Genomic DNA, 17,432 nt, shown 5'->3' with positions numbered 1-17,432 from the left:
CAAGTCTCTACTTACAAGTTTCCACTCAGGACTTCCTGAACTGTTTACCTATTTTTAAGAGATTAAATAAGCAAGGCCAGGCAGGGCAGAACTTGGAAAGCACTTCAGATAGTTAAGGCAGCCATACAATTTCAATGTTTAGTCTGGTAAACCACATGATCTAGGCAGTTGTTTGGAATGCAGTAAGTTTTATTACTATACTATTACAGAATCCACTGCTTTGGGGAGGTAGAAAACATTAAAATACATTTTCTAAGATAAGTAACTGAGAAACGTAAGACCTAAACTTTTGAAGTCTGTAGAAAAACAGATAATTGAATCCATGTCTCCTGCATCCCAGGCAGTCATGCTCCTCTCTACTTCAGAATTAGAGGCGTAAGCAGAAGCTAACAGAATAAATATATTAAATATTTGGCAAGATAACATGTGGCCCTAAGAAAGGCTCATCTGATATCCTTGTTATCTACATACTAGGTTGAGACCTCCAAATCCTGTAAGTATGCTTGTCTGCTCCATCTCATTAATCCTACACCTAAAATGAGAAAAGCTATCAGTTTATATCCAAACTAACCAATATACATAATGACTTATAAATTAACAGAGTGCCACAATACAGAGCATACCAGCAACTGTATAAAAAAGTATTTTATTAATAACATAAATAAGCACATATAGTCCTTAAACACATTCTTCAAGTAGCATCACAAAACCATCTTACAATAGTTCCACAAAAAAATCCTACTCAAGAGCCCAGCTCAAATGGGCACCATCTCCAGGATTCTAGGCAATCTTTTCAAAACAATACAGGATTTTAGTACAATTCTGTACAATTGTTTGAGTGTGGATATTTACAAGACTAGGTTTTGCTGGTTCTAGTTTTATTGTTGAAACTGCACATATACTGATCAAATGGGTACAGGTCTTAGTCTTCAGAAAAAAATCTTTTTCAAATCAAATGACAAAGTATTACAGATTATATAATGTACATGTTTCTGAATCACAGACCTGATGATTTACCTTCTGGACTTTTTTTTTTTTTTTTTTTAAAAAGTGCTGCTGATAATTCGATGCTCTGTTGTTTGCATATCTAAATCAATATTCTGTATTTTCCACTCTAAATAGAATTGGAAGCAAATTAACGTTTTATCTAAAGATATCTTAGAAATAGTCACCCCTTTGGAGGACAAGCCAAAAAGAAACAAGAACATTTTGGAAAAAATGCTTCCTTTCAAATGGGACTATGATGCCACTTCAACAGTGATGATTTCACATTTTCCTGTATCTTGATCAGTGCAGGTAACATGCAAGGATCCATCCCTAGATCAAAGAGAAAGGCATGTTTAGAACTCTCAACACACAGCTTAATGTTACTGCATGTTCTAGAGAGGATTAACAATAATATTCTTCATGCAGATGAAAGCAAAGAGTAACATCAAATAACAGCAGATAAACATCAAGATAGATGAAACCGATTTATGAAATTAAGTTTAGTTTACTGTGTTGAATAGTTAGATATGCATTTATTGCTCTCCATTAAAGCTTGTATCTTCTCCAAATATAACAGAACAGACTCTGGAATATGCTTACATATGTTATTACTGTAATTAAGTGCCTTTAACAGGTGTTCTGTAAACAAATATGTAGTAACATCATTCAAAATATTTATCCGGGGAACACTGAGTAATGGTAACCAACATATATAAGCATGTCTTCTCAAAGCACAGGAGTTCTGCTTTAGGAAAGTAACAAGTATGTTTCAAAGAAGAAAACCTCATTTTTAAGCCAAAGAATTAAAGATAGTATCAGATACCACTTCAACTAGACATAACATGAAGTTATCATGCTTAAGATTTAGGGAAATAGATGATGTGTTCTGGTGAAATTTTCACTGAGTCTTTTACCCAAATACTATCAAATACTATCCTTTTAACACATTGGAAGTTGTCTGCAATATACAACTGCACATATAACTATGAGATGTTTTCCTTATCAATCTTAAATGCAAACCCTTTTATGACTAACAAGGCACTTCTGGTAATGTCTATAAATAGAGTATTAACACATCTGGTAGTTAACATAAGAAAAAAGGTATTTTGTACTCAAACACCAAATGTTTTCTTAATAACGCTTGGACAGCTTACTTATTTAGAAAAAGAATATGAACTTCATGGCAATCCTCAGAAGACAAGCATATATTTTAACTACTTTCTATTATCTTTAAAAATTACTTAAAGTGAAATTCTATTTCAAATGATTCAACCACTCCTATTAAGGCCTAAGCAAATTAGAGAAATACTTTCAAATAATTCTTGAATATTCAAGGTAAGAGATCTTCTCCACTTAATCTACTGTAAAAAGATAGATTTATTAAGCATGATTTCCTGAAGCATTGTTTCTCATGCTTAACAATACTGTTTCTAAAGGGATAAGACCACAGGTTTTCATCACAAATGAAACATATGTAAGAAGTCCTTCATGGATTCATTAGTAACTAATGAAGACAGATTCTACTTCATTCCCCCCCCCCCCCCGAGAGTGCAGACATGCTTAAAAACCTACCTGACCCTCTTTCACAGGGAATTTTAGATCCCGACTACTATCAAGCACAGTAAAACTGATCAGCTCTTCAAAAGTTACCCAAAGAATTCTTTAGACTGCATGGTTTTATTTCCCTATGAGTCAAACCAGAAAGCTGCATAACTCCAGAGAAAAAGTAAAACAAAAAGTGTAAAACTCGACCACATCTGCATGAATATGGTATTTGCGAATTGATGATACCACCAAAACAGTTAAGTTGCTGCATTAATGAAAGATGACAACAGTTGAACTTTCCGTGTGTGTGTGTGTGTGTGTGTGTGTGTGTGTGTGTGCGCGTGTCTCAAGGGGAACAACAACTCTCGCAGAAGCACCACATAGCAAGTTCAAAAGCAAAACAAGAATATTCTGGGTACCTCTTCATAGTGAGGACAGTTAATATATCATGTAGGCCATCCTCCTTTTTATCTAAATCCTGGAGAACAATCTATTAAAAAAAGTAAAAGATAAGCATAAGTTCTCTAGACCTTTGCAAAGGAGTTTAATAAAAAGACAACAGTGATACAAGTGATAAGGTGCACAATTCATGAAGTGCTCTAGTGCACTGAAGAGGAATTCCGTATGTATTTAGCTATTTGTCTGCCATTTTCATATTTCAGGGTCTATTACTGAGATGACTGGAAAACTTACAGCTTTCACAGACTAGAGTAAGACTTGAACATCCTCTTTTATCTAGGATCAGTTCTGGAATTACTATACAACATCCTATTCGCTCACAGACCTTTGGGCAAGACTAAGGTGGAATGAAACTTTCCTCAAGCATTATGTTCATTCCAGCCACATGTTCACTGCACTGCCTCCATAAGTCAGGGAACAGAAGCAAAACTACACGCATCATACTGTTTCAAGCAAACAGCATTCTCTTAAAGGGCTGACTCCCTCATGTCAGATGAGGATTTAATCATCTCATCTTACCACATTTGATTTCCACAGTGGTATTTAGTACTAATATTTTGTCCAATCTAGGAATATTAAAAAATATCATAACGATACACACAATTGCTGGAGGTAATGATGCAGCTGGTGTATTTTTAACTCCTTGGAGACCTGTATACTACCAAGACAATTGGTCATGATCTTTCATCCCAGACAGCTGCACTGACATAGCCCCACAGAAAAACCAAGCAGCCATTTAGAAATTTGAGAGAAAAAAGTTAAATTTTCTTAAGTGCTTAAATATTTTAGAGCATATATATGGAAGAATGTTTAGGGATAGCTTCCAAGATGACACAAGTGATTCTGAATTTGCCACCAGCAGTTTGGTAGGGGTCGGGTTGGTTTTGGTTTTAATTTTTTTTGCAGACCCACTTGATTTCCAAATAATTCACATTAAAGTGCATATGAATATGCATACACTCACCTGCGCAAATTTGCCTTCTTCACTCAAAGAACTTTTCCCTAATGACTCATATAGTTCAAGGCATACAGAAGAAGTGTTTCCAGGAGCATGCAAGGTGTGCTGCCTTCGAGCTGGCAGTGGTGTCCCTGATGGAAATAGCACTGTGAATTTGTCAGCCCCTGACTCATCTACTCCCTTAAAAGAGAGGAAAAAAAAAAGTTCATGCCTTTATACTTCAGCAAGCCGGAAGCTATAAAACACTGCACCATGCAAGAACAAAAGAAACTCAAGATTCATCCTTTCTGCTGTACTTACATCATAGCAACTCCAAAAATTGAAAATATTAAGTAAATAAATCCAGCTGTTGCAACATAGCAAGGACCAAATCTAACTCCCATTGAAGTCAACAGGAGTTTTTCCATCAGTTCTGAAAGATTTTGATCTGCACTTAGAGCTGACCTATAAACTATCTGTAAAGCCAATTTTAAAGCAATACTACATCTCCGACATCAGTAACACTATGCTGTAGTATGTATTCAACACAGCAGTAAAATGTTCAAAAGGTAAATAATTTTAGCCTTACCTTAAGTAGAATATCTTTGGCAGAACACTCAATTAAGAGTGCTTCATCTTCTAAAGAAGGATTCTCTTTCCCTAGTAGGATTCCTGCCTCTATGGCTGCACCAATGGGAATTACTTCATCTGGAGGAATAGAGTTCAGCAGCTCCACAGTTGGAAATATGTCTTTGATCAGCTGCTGTAGCTTTGGGATTCGAGCAGACCCACCACACAGAACTACCTAAAAAAATATGCCTCAATGACTTCAAATCCTTCTTAAGAATTATAAAAAAAGAAAGACAGGCTCCACCTTTCAATAGAGAAGCACAAACTGCTCTAGGATATTTTCTGTAACCATTACAAAAGTTATGTTGACTTGACTTCTGTTCTTTTTGCATTTGGAATTAAAGGAAATAGCTTGAAAGCTTGAAAAAGTATATTGAAGAAATATCTTTTACATAGAAAGCATCAGCTAGATGAAGTGACATTTTAAAGATTGAGGAATCCAAAATAAAATCCTGTTTGGTTGGAAGTGACCAACAGAGGACATCAAGTCCAACCTTCTGCTCAGAAAAGGTCCAGTTAGAAAGAAAAGAATTTTTACTGTAAGGGTGGTCAGATACTGAAATAGGGGCCCAAGAGAGGTTGTGGATTCTCTATCTTTAGAAAAGGCTGCTCAGGACCCTGTCTCTATCTAGAACATCCATGCTGCAACTTGCGTCTGTTGCAATGCACTCTTGCATCATGTACCTCTAAGAAGAGTCAGGTTTTATCTTGTCTACGCCTCATGTTAAATAGCTGTAGACAGAATAACGTCTCCCCTGAGCCTTCTCATCCTAAGGCTGAACAAATCCGGCTTCCTTAGTCTCTCCTTGTAAGTCATATGCTCCACAGCCCCAAGCCATCCTGGGAGCCCTACAACTGGACTCGCTCCAGTATGTCAATCATCTATGGGGAGCCTCAAACTGGACATATACAATGTCATCAACTGCCAAGTAGGAAACAATCACTTTCCTACACCTACAGGCTATAGTTTTACTATTACAGGCCAGCAGATAGTTGGCCTTCTTGCTGCAATAGCACTCTGCCAACTCCTGTACAGCTTGTTGACCAGGTACCACAAGTCTTTTTCTTCAAAGTTGCTTTCTAGCTATTCAACCCCCAACCTGTCCTGCTGTGTAGGTTTACTGCATCCCAAATGCAGGACTCTGCATTTGCCTTTGATTAATTTTGATTCTCTTCTTCTCATGCTTTTTGAGTTCCTCTGAATAGCAATCCAGCCCTCCAGTGTATCAGCTGCTCCCCTCAATTTGGTACAGTCTGCAATCCAGCTGAGAGCACACAGTTGGCCATCATTCAGGCTCTTAATAGAGATATAAACAATCTTGGCCCCAGCATCAAACCCTGAGGAATGTCACTGGTAACCAGCCACCATCTTTGCGCAGCTTAGTCATCCGGCTTAGCAAAAAAAAAAAAAAAAAAAAAAAAAAAAAAAAAACCACTTAAAAACCTTAAAACCTTTTATTTCTTCCAGTAACTTCCTTTAGGTCAGCGAGTTGTGGAAATGAAGCTAATTGCCACTTTAGTTGTCTATTTAAATAGTTGTCTATTTAAGAGGATTATTAAAGCCCAAGAGGACAGCACACTTGGCCACTTAAAAGTATTGCCACCAGAAAACACAAGATATTCTGTGAACAATGGCCTAAACTGCATTAGCCTGGAATTCAGAAATCACACAGTGAATAATAATTAGAGTCTGAAGTAGCATCCTGTTTTATTAGAAGCACTGGCTAACTTTTGCTGTAGAAAGCTGTATTGGTGTGCCAAGCCACCAGTTGCAAATGCAGTATTATTTGCCAGACACAGGTATACATGAGTTAAGATAAATTATACTCGTACCAGGCTAGAGGCATTTGAATGAGACTAAGTAATATTTGTTACCTTACTCACCATCTTTGGCCCTAAAACACTATAATTTGGCATCTAAGGTGTTTATAGGTTTTTAGGTTAACAAGGAAAATGAAAGGAGGATGAACATGGGCACCAAATGGACATTAAGTGATCTGTTCAACTCATAGGACAGGTGAAATTGATATCCAAGAGCGTCTTCACAAGTGTGAGCAAGCCCAATCCAAAGCTTAGCAAAGGTAGAGGAAAGAGTCTACTGACCAAACGTGAAGTACTCCTCAGCTCTGAAGAGTTACACACAGAATTCATCTGACTACTTTATCGCTTAGTGAATATGCGGCCACGAAACACACTTGACTCATTTCCACTTAATTTCAACTGAAATCAAGGGGAGAACAGGAGCTCTAAGAGTCTGAGCCTACATACTTTGTTGAATCTGATCCAAAAAGCTTAAACAAACACATCAGAAAATAAGATTATAACAGTCTGTAAGGAAAGCAGGTCTCCAAATGTATTTCCTGTAGAGTTAAAAGCATACTGGAGACAAAAACAATTTCCATTATTACCTTATTGATATCATCTGCTGTAAATCCAACTTGCTGTAAGAGTTTTTTAATTGCTTCTATACATTTACTAAAAAGTGGAAAACAAATAAGTTCAAACCTGGCCCTAAAAAAAAAAAAGAGAGAGAGAGAGAAGAAGAAATAAGAAACACCATCTATTCCATTAGAGGAGTGTACACTTGAAATGGAATAATAATGATTTTCAGAATATATTTCATTTCCCTAGCTAAACCCCACATTAAGTTTTTTTTTTTCAAACAGGCAAAAAGATTTTTTCCTCCTAATTATTAATACCAAAGAAGTGATTTTGCTGTGAAAATATCTCCACTACTGTTTCCATCACTAACACCTATTCAGACTTTAAGTGCAGTTTAGAAGAACACCCCTCCTCACTTAGTTTTCACATACAAGTGAAGTTAACTAAGAAACAAAAAATCCTAGAACCATTCTGTCAGCTTCAAGCTGAAAATATGCCACCTGAATTTTCAGAGGTAAATTGTCTCCTACATGCATGCAGGAGTAGGTACTTCAGACAAGCAAGGCATACAAAATCCATAATTTGTTTGTTTCAAGCTCTTTTGAGCCTAAAGAGCAAGCTTCATTCTGCATGAGCAAAAAATCAAATTCTGCAAAGTCCGTGTAGTCCACAGGACTAGAATCCCAATTAAAGCTGAGCCAAACAGATGTTGTACAGCAGAACTTTTTAGATCTACAGACATACTGTGCCTTATTTAACCAAATCCAACTGCTGCAACAATGGATGCACAGTTCTAAAATAAAAACAATAGTGAAAAACCTAGCTCATTTTGCCAAAGTTGCTAACTGGAAAAGTAACAAAAAAAAAAAAAAAAAAAAAAAAAAGAAAAAAAAAGAAAAATCAGCCAAATATTTCATTAACAGTTCATTAACAGACCATTGGAAGAGAGAAGTAGCTTGCAGGAAGACACAGCAGTATAAACAAACAAGAAAACCTGTAAGAGACAAAGTATCTTTCCACTCCCAGCTATCAAGAGAGGTAACATCAAAGTTTCCCCAATTCCTGTATTTCTGGAGCTCATTTAGATGAAAGAGACCAAAAGCCTTTTCTTTTTAAAAAAGTGCAATAATAGAATAAAAGCACCTTGATTGATACCAGCATCCATTCCCCTTTCAGTCAAACAGATTCCAAACATGGGGTCTCCCAGTACCTTTTTTCATTTTATTTTCAAACCATTACGGCAATATTGTGTATGCCAATGCCCAGCTACTGCAGATCTTAATAGAACCACTAACACAAAAGAAGCTGAAAGAAAGCAAGTTTCATCATCTTATTTATCTTTAAAAATCAATATCGCTAATAACAAATTTTATTGAATAAACTAAAAATGAAGCAGAAAAGTTTAAAACATAATGCAACATAAGAGAAGTAATTTCAAAACTTGTTTTACCTGGATACATTACAATCAAAATCCAAGCCATCATACAGTGAATCTACAAAACAATTTGCACTTCCCAGAGTTGATAACGAGTGCTTTGCAACATCAGCGCTGTTCATTAACTTCATCATGGCTCTGGGATTTCCTCTGATATCATGTTTACAAGACCTACGTTAAACAGAAATGTCTTATTTAGGAAGGTAGATATTTGAGTGATATGCTAACTTTCTGGAAGAAAAGTGTTAAAGCTATCGCACAATTCTCAGCCTACATTTTAGTATTGCCTACAATGCCACTATTAAAAGTTTACTAAGAATAAAAACAGCTATTTCGAATTCAACTAAAGACCATGTTCACAGGAGTGCTTCTACTCAAACATTAGCTTTTATCAGAGAGAGATTTCTTAAGTCTTCTACCAAGAAATTTCTTGCAGTTACTTACAAGATTTGTTTGAAGGAGAAATAGCAAGAAAATGCCTGCAAGTCTACCAATTTTAGCCGCAGAGACTACTATAAGTAATCAAACACTAAACATAAAACATGTTAACAAGGCAATGTTTCATCCAAAAAGTCTCATTATGTGGTTGTATTCAGTTGACCACCATATGATCACTAAAAAAACAGCTCTCAAAAGATTAGAATCTTCAGGACACAACAACACTGACATTTTCAGGCACATTCCTTTATGTCAATAATGAAACTTTTAGAAGAGCTGTCACAAAAAAAAAAAAAAAAAAAAAACACACTATCTTGTACTAATACATTGGATTTTTGTTCATCAGTGAGATACGACATACAGGCTTCAGCCTAATGACCCAGACCCCTCAACAAGTCTTTCAGGCCAACAAGTGCCTGCACACACAAAATACACAAACACAGTAGGAAGTTAAAAGGATACATGCAGTCAGTGGTTACAAGCATCATCCCAAGCAGAACAATTTGCAGCAGAGCACAAAATAAAGTCACCCCCTAGTTCAATACTGAATTCTGACAATGCTTACCCACAACCAAAATCCTCTTCGTCTCCCCCCCGCCCCCAGCTCACCCACCAGCAGCTGACTGTTCCTTTAATACTTCAGTCAGGGACAGTCTGTTAGATGTGCCAGAACAAAATTTCATATATATATATATAAATATAAATATAATATATTTTTTAAAGCATGTGTTAGACAATGAAATTCTTCTCCTAGCACCACCACACATACTTGGAATTCAAAACCCACCTCTGAAATTCTGATGCTAAGTGTTGTGCTAAGGCTTCCGTGAAGCAAACTCCACCTATGCTATCATCTGTGTTTGTAGCAAGAACACGGTAGATGCCACTGTTCACTTCTATGACTGTGATAGAGAGCGATGTTCCACCAAGTTTATAGACCAACACATTGCTGCCACAGTAAACAAAAATTGTATTAAGGTCATCCACGATTGTTTGCTTTGACACACTTTGAGACACACCCATCTTAATATATTTCAGATTTTGATCAGTTCCTTTTAAAGAGAATTCCATTTGGGATGATTGGATTTAACCCATCTGTGGTACCAGCAACTCCTTTACAATGTTGCTTGATACAAGATACAAATAGAGAAAGAGTAACGAATGCCAACGCAACTGAGAACTGAACATTAGATTTAACATCATAGAGCCAATTATAAGAGGGTAAAACAATACCAAGAAAAAACAAAATATCTGTTTGCCTTGTGGGCAGCCTTTGCTATTTTGAAAGCCTTGTCATTTATCTGAACACTTACAAGGGATACCAAACCCACCTACTGCATCCAGGAACTCAGCTTCAATCATTCTACTGCATGTAAAATGACAGTGACTCCCACAATTAAAAATCAGCTTCACATAAATGTGTGCAAGTAAAGGGATTCATTTTTCTTTAAGCCAGTCTGCTCATTAAAGAACAAGATAGAATCTGGAAAAGGATGCATCTTAAAGAAACAAAATAACAGAACTATAAAGTAGTTTAAAACATTATGGGCTATTGGCAGACAGCTTTATTGAGAAAGAGAAAACTAAGCTTCAAGTTATTAATGTTGTATTTACTGTTACAGCAACACAGCATTCCCTCTCCATTTAAGATTTCTCAGGATAGCACTTGACTTATTAAATCTCTATGGATTAACTATGGCAGCTTAAATTTAAGTAGTAAAATATTAAAATTCTACCTTTTCCCAGTGGGTGAATCTTGGCCAATTCCGTAAGCCAGGAGAGCTGCAGATGGCTCATGGACTAACCTCATAACATTAAATCCAGCAGCTGCAGCTGCTTCCCTGTGATAAGGCATAACAGCATTTCATAATAGCATTTAATGATTTCACTAGTTACACATGCTATTAAGACCTCATCAGAACTAGATACATCACCAATTCAGAGCTTCATTACAATGTGATATTAAAGTGAAGTGACTGGAAAAGAAAATTTGTGAAAAATTGCAGTTGCTACTGTGTTCTTCAGGTAGTTGGTTCTGTTCTGCTTATCAGCAAGGAAAACACTGATTTACCAGTCTTACACATACCATTAAAAAAAGCCAAGTCCCCCTCCCCACTTCAACAACAAGATCAAGAAAACCCAAGCAGTTGCGGTTAACTTATTCCCAAGTGTATGACATTAAAAATTTTTGGTATGCCATTTCACAATATGTAATGCTAGGAAAATATGCTTTTTACTTCAAAAATAAATAAATATTTTTTAAAAAGCTGCCACAGCTTAAACATTTTCTTGAAACTTTAGTGTCTCTGGAACTGTCCTACAATTTGTTTTATCCATCCTGAAGTTTTGAGATTTGTATGCTAGCATAATGATTCTTTCACTTCACTATACATATTAAAAATACCCAGCTCACTCACATTTTATGACTAGGTGTGCCCTGAATATTTCAAGGAGACTCTTAACAGCTTCTAAATATCAGAAACTAGTAAGAGGTGCTGCTGATTACGCACAGCTTACACTTTTGACTTACTGAAAAGTCTGCTCATCTTTTCACATGCAGAAATTTTTACAGCTGCACTTCCAAGCAGAACTTTATTTTACTTAAGTCACTTTTGCTGAAAAGGGAGTACAATTTTTGTTCCATGGAGCACACTAAGATCAGACAGAAGCGACAGTAGCACAAAGTATCCTACACTGCCTTGACAGGCAGTCTTAAACATGGCCAAGAAACCATATATCCAGTAACAGGATTTTTGGTTTTGTATGTATTCTGTATCAGCTCTGTGGCAAAGAGTCCTCAACAATATTATGTAATGCCACTTGGGTTGGTCAGTTTTGCCGTGTAAAGGGGTGAGAAATCATTGAGGAAGAATGAGACAAACTGTACATTTTTCTAAGAGCGCACTGAAGAACCCTAGAGATAGTACTTCTGAAATTAAATTCTATCATTGATGTTACCAAAACTTCCTCTTAAATTGATTCAGAATTTCACGGTTATGACAAAGTGAATTTCATAAAGAGTTACTACAGTTAGGAGCTTATTTCTTATTATTGCATTTTCACTATTCAGACTAGCATTCCAACTTCTCAACTGATGGCTAAGAGCTGGAGTCCAACAGGAGACTTTTCATTGCTGATCTGCCACACGGTCTGCTTTAGGTATGTTAAACAACAGAAAAATCTTAATCCTCTTACCCAAGGGCATTTTTCTGATTCTCTCCAAAATCAAATGGTACAGTGATAACAACGTCATTTACATCTGAACCCAATGCAGACTGAGCAGTTTCTGTTTATAAACATAGGCAGAACATGTTGATTAAAAGCAAAAGAGATCAACACACCACATCTCAAAAAATGAGGACAGCTTAAACTAAAATATCTTATGATTTTACTTATTATATACCTTTCATTTTACTGAAAATAAGTTTCGCAACATCTTCTGGATTAATAAGTTTATTAGCTATTTCATAGTAAAGTTTTCCATTCTTCTCAATTATCTGGGAGGAAAAAAAAAAACACATATTTGTAAGATGTATTTGGTTATTAAGGAAAAGTAGTGCTTAATTTAATTTTCATTTGAAGTCAAAAACATTAGACTTTGATAAACATTTTCTAAGTGTTTATTCCCTTACAGCAAAATACTAACGTATAGAGAGTATTTACAAAGACAGATCTCAAAGAAACCCAATATTATCCAATAAATAGGAGAATGACATTAATATGGACTTAAAGGCTCCAGACTTCCTTTTACAATTAAAAGGTTTTCCTTAGTACAAAGTAAATGTCAGAGCAAGAGTATTCACTTGCTTATATTCACTAATGGTTATCTACATAAGCCTACAAATATGAAGAATTAAAGACTAGTAAAAAAAAAAAAAAAAAAAAAAACCCTCATTCCTCCCTTAGGAATGAGTCAAAGCCTGGTTACAGCTTAAGTGGTACTCATGTACTTACAGACTGAAAAGAATGTGAGGTAAAGAGCAAGTTTTGTATGACTTAGGGTAATTTTTCCTCTTGCTTTGCCAGAGGGTATCCAGCAACAAACACAGTATTAGTCAAATAAATAATGTAATTAAATCAAGTATTTAAGCATTTACAATCACAAAATGCTCTACCCTGAGTGACTTCTACCAGCACTAAGGAACACTACAATGCTATTATTTGAATATATTAAAGAATCATCCCTTTTGAGAATGGCCCAGAGACATATTAATTTTTCTATTGGACTATATTGGCAGATTTCATGGTGAAGCCTCTACCTTGCAAGAGGAGAAACATGTTCTATATAGCATCACATAGACCTCATATAATGAGAGCTGATCACTAAAAACAACAAACAAGCAAACAAAAAAAATGCACAAGCACAGTGCAGCACAAACAATGCAATAAAGAATATTGGAAAATGATACAAGTTATTCTGAGAACACCACCACAAGTTACATTATACTTACTGAACACTTGCTTTCTGTAATATATTTCTCAGCTTGCGGGTCACCAGAGCTATCAAGACAAATTCAGAATAGCAGAATAAATAATATAGATAAATCTATATAAATAAATTTCAAAATTCATTGCATTGATGTCCTGAATAAGGTCTACAGTATATGAAACTATACTTCAGCCAGAATTCCTATTCTCCCTACAGATACATGTATATAGTAGGGAAAAAAATGGTTCTGACTGTTCATTATCTTTCAACCCTCCTTCCCCCAAACTAAGAAAGAAACAAATATCTGAAAGTTAGGATATATGGCTCGTAACATTAAGGGTGGGGGGGGGGAATTCTAACCTAACATTACTCTCAATAATCAGTTCTAAAAGATGTCAGTGTCACTTTTATTGCATTGACTGAAGCAACAGAGCAGCAATAAGCTAATCATCTTTAAACTTAGCTATTGACTACAGAAAGATATGGCTCTGAAAAAAATGCTATGGAAAACATCAGAACAGACAGCTTCTTGTCAACTCATTTCAGCTAAACAGCTGTAACTGAAAACTAGATTACAGCTGAAGTGTTTTGTGAGATCTCTGATGTCAAAGCAAGTTTAGTTTTAAAATCATTGTAGCTGTCACCGCAAATCATCACAAGTCTACTAACTAAAGAGGCATTTCACCAATGCATTTCATCATTGTCACAGCAAGTGATTTGAGTTTAAGATAAACTAAATCAGAGCTGATTTCAGCCCTAGCAATATCTCCAAATTAAAAAAAAATATATATATATATATACATATATATATATATATATATATATTTGTTAAAAAAGCTAAATACCAGTCAAAAGCAAGTGTTTTATGTATTATTAAATTCCTGTTAGAAGTCAGAAATGGAAATCAATTCAGGCACAAAATACTCTTATTTTTTTTAAAAAAACTTAACTTACCTTTCATTACAGGTATAATATGACAAACATAAGTTAACCTAGCTTTGACAGGTTATTGACTATAAATAACAAATGTAATTACTTAAGTATAGAATATCTTCGATAGAAAATACCTCTAGCATGTCAGCTTCAAAGCCGCAACTACACCTCGCTGAGCAGCTTCAGCAGGGAAGCTGAGCTCCCCGAGTTCACTGCGCTCCTCTTCTCTTACCTTCGTCCAAGGATCTGCTTCACTTTCACCACAGTGTTCGAAATGTTTCTGATTCTGCCTTGCTTCGCGGCTAGGCCAACCACCTGGCGGAGAAAGCGAGCGGGTCGTGAGCCGAGCCGAGCCGCGCCGAGCCGAGCCGCGCCGCGCCGCGCTCCCCTCTCCTCGGCGGGGCGGGGCGCGCAGGCCGCAGACGGCGCCTCACCTCCTCGCCTTCCGAGAACGCCACCACGGCGGGAGTCACCCGGTCCCCGGCGTCGTTGGCCACCACGTCCACGCGGCCATCCTGAGGAGAGAGGCACCGCTCGTGAGGCCGCGGCCGAGGCCCCGGCCTGGCCCCGCCGCGCCCCGACCCCTCACCTTGTAGACCGCGGCGCAGGCACAGGTAGCGCCCAGGTGGACGCCGATGGCCGCCATCAACGCCGCGCGCGTCGCCCCCACAATGCACTGCGCCTCCCGCAACCAATCCCGCTGCCGGCTCCGCCCCGCCCGCCAATCAGAGCACGCAAGCCTCCTCCCTCACAACCAATCGCAGAGAAGCGCAAGGTTTTCCCTCCTCCCTCCCCTTCTCCCCGCGCCGCTGCGCTCGGCGCCATTAGGAGTGTCGTCATCCGCGGAGCGGCCAATGAGAAAAATCGGGAGAAGCGTCATCGCGCATAGTAACGGGGTAGAGCCGCCGCGTGGTGGGGCGGCGGCCGTTATCGGCGGGTCGTCGAGGCTCTTTCGGACTGAGTGTGAGGAAGAAAAATGCGCAGGGAGTATCAGTGTCCGTGTTTCCTTCTGGAAAGAGCCCGCAGGCACCGTTGGGTGCGGGCCGGGGAGCCCCACACGGTAGGCGGCTCGCGGCCTGGCGCGGGGGTGCGGGCGCCGGGCCGCGCCCGAGATGGCGGCCGTGGTGGCCGCTGCCCCCTGTCACGGAAACCTGCCGCCGGTAACGGCCAAACCGAAACAGAACCGCAGCCCAAACTTCTGCCTGGCTAGGAGCTAGGGTAAGACCCTTTTCCAAACGCTTAACCCCAGCCGACCCAGTCAACAAGAAAATAGGGATGAAGGCAGAGGAAAGCGGACGAAGGTATTGCATGCACACACTGCGGGGCGGGTTTCTTTCACGGTTTAGATGAAGCACGGGGAGAAAGTGCAAGTATTTGCATCTAAGTATCGTAATTACTGCCAGTCAAGCTTGCATAGTCTAACTGTGCGTGACCAGTTTCTGAAAAGTGAAGCACTGCATCCTTATGCTACAGTGGCACTAGTGAGGTCCATCTCACCATTATTACAAAAAAAAAAAAAAAAAAAAAAAAAAAAAAAAAAAACTTGTAATCTATGTGCTTTTTAACTTAAGTCATGATTTGGAGGAATTTAACATCATACCAAGCTCACTTCTTCCTGACAAAATCCATTCCCATGCTGAAGGCTGCTGAGATTTCACAAGGCCTGATACTGAACACAGGTGTTTTGGAGCAGTCTTTTTGGTACTAGAAAACCTTGTACCTTTGTGTTTCTCAGGTGTGCTTCAAGCAACAACCTGCTTTAGGGACAATCAAGGAATGTTGGCTACCCCCCCACACCTCAACTTTAGGTATATTACAATTGACCTCATAACACAAGTTGCATTTAATAGCAAAAGGTTTTTGCTTTTGGCTTAGTGTGGTGTATTGAAATATATATTAGAATAATCAAGCATAGCTGATAAACAGGCTGAGAGGACTTGCAATGGAAAGGGAGAGGAGAATGAGTTTAGCAGCAATAGATCTTAAATCAGTTTGGGAAAAGAAAAGGGGAGAATATTTTTAGACTTATATTTGAACAAATCCACAGAGAAGACACATTGCAAACCAGTATCCAGCACAATTTTGGTGTCATGTACCCACAGATCCCCTTTGATGAACATTCAGGGAGCCTGTTTTGGACGCAGCCAATTTCTCCATGCACCTTAGAAGACAGCAGAGTCACCTAAAAATGCATCTTTGTGCCCTCCCATTATAAATTCTACAGTAGTTCTGTAATAAGTCAAGTTAAGGTGCTTATTTGGCTCTCATTTCCAAAAGGAGTCTAAATACAATATAATCCCATCTCACTGCCTCATTCGGAAGTAAAACATTGTCCTTATCCTTGCTTTATATATGATACACAGAAGGCTTAAAGGAGCATATGAAGATCATGTAAGGGTTAAAGAAGTTAACCAAGGTCAGAAATGAATTCTGTGTCAAAAAACTTATCCTGGGTTTCCTAAATATTTTAGTGAAAGGGTTGTCCCTCTTGGAACAACTGAGCTTGCTGAAGTCTGACCAAGGGGAAACCTGCCTGGAGCTCCAGTTACCAGGAATCCACGTGCATGAGATGATCACAGGGGTTGATAAAGGCAACACTTACACAACTGAAAACAATGCCTTTAGTATTTCCAAATTGTAGCTCCTTTCTACCTTGATTTGTAAACATAGGAATGGAAAGGGAAGAAGTACAGGAGAGACCTGTAGGGATTGGAGAAAGTATTATAAAAGGGTGTCTCAGGAGAAGAAGCAAGAGGAAGGTGTCTTTGGCAAAGGTGAAGATGGGAGGGAGTCTAAAAAGAGACATTGAAGTTAAGATGATAAGAAGCCCCTAGTGCAAGAACCCTCCAAGAATAACTTTCTCATGCTTTCCCTGAAATCCTAGTTCCAGTTGTGCCATTTTTTGCTGATAGATTTATATTGGGATAAGAATATAAAACTATATGTGTAATTTTTGTGTCAAAAAGTAATTGTGGCCCCACTGCCAAAGTCTCTGCTACACAAACGTGTTCTGTTTGTTCATGCCTCGGCTATGGACACTCATGGTTATTTTCCAGATATTGTGTTGCCATGGACACATCAGGATTGACACAAAGAAATCCTGGTTATTTTAACTAAAGCAGTTAATACTCCTTTCAGATTCAAGCAACCCTGCATGGAAGCAGACACCCTGGCGGAGAATTACGGTAGCTGATCTATGCAGCCAGTTGTTCAGGAGGGAGAAGAGCTTGTCTGCCCATGCCCTTCCTATCTTTTAC

General features: G+C 38.1%; 1 protein-coding gene across 1 annotated transcript; it reads right to left on the bottom strand.

Annotated features, from left to right (window-relative positions):
* Positions 1–630: 630 nt before the first annotated feature.
* HSPA14 (heat shock protein family A (Hsp70) member 14) lies at positions 631–14,836 on the bottom strand. Its single transcript, XM_062597036.1, has 14 exons — positions 14,765–14,836; positions 14,610–14,690; positions 14,408–14,490; positions 13,265–13,313; positions 12,217–12,310; positions 12,009–12,099; positions 10,550–10,654; positions 9,601–9,762; positions 8,391–8,546; positions 6,967–7,069; positions 4,518–4,733; positions 3,956–4,129; positions 2,952–3,022; positions 631–1,317 (listed from the first exon to the last, which is right to left on the bottom strand). The coding sequence occupies exons 1-14, from the start codon at positions 14,819–14,821 to the stop codon at positions 1,239–1,241; spliced, it is 1,521 nt and encodes a 506-aa protein (XP_062453020.1). The 5' UTR covers positions 14,822–14,836; the 3' UTR covers positions 631–1,238.
* Between the last annotated feature and the right edge of the window lie 2,596 nt (positions 14,837–17,432).

This window comes from Rhea pennata, chromosome 1, assembly GCF_028389875.1.
Source record: "Rhea pennata isolate bPtePen1 chromosome 1, bPtePen1.pri, whole genome shotgun sequence".
In the NCBI taxonomy this organism is placed as follows: domain Eukaryota; kingdom Metazoa; phylum Chordata; class Aves; order Rheiformes; family Rheidae; genus Rhea; species Rhea pennata.
This window is presented reverse-complemented; position numbering and strand designations above follow the sequence as displayed.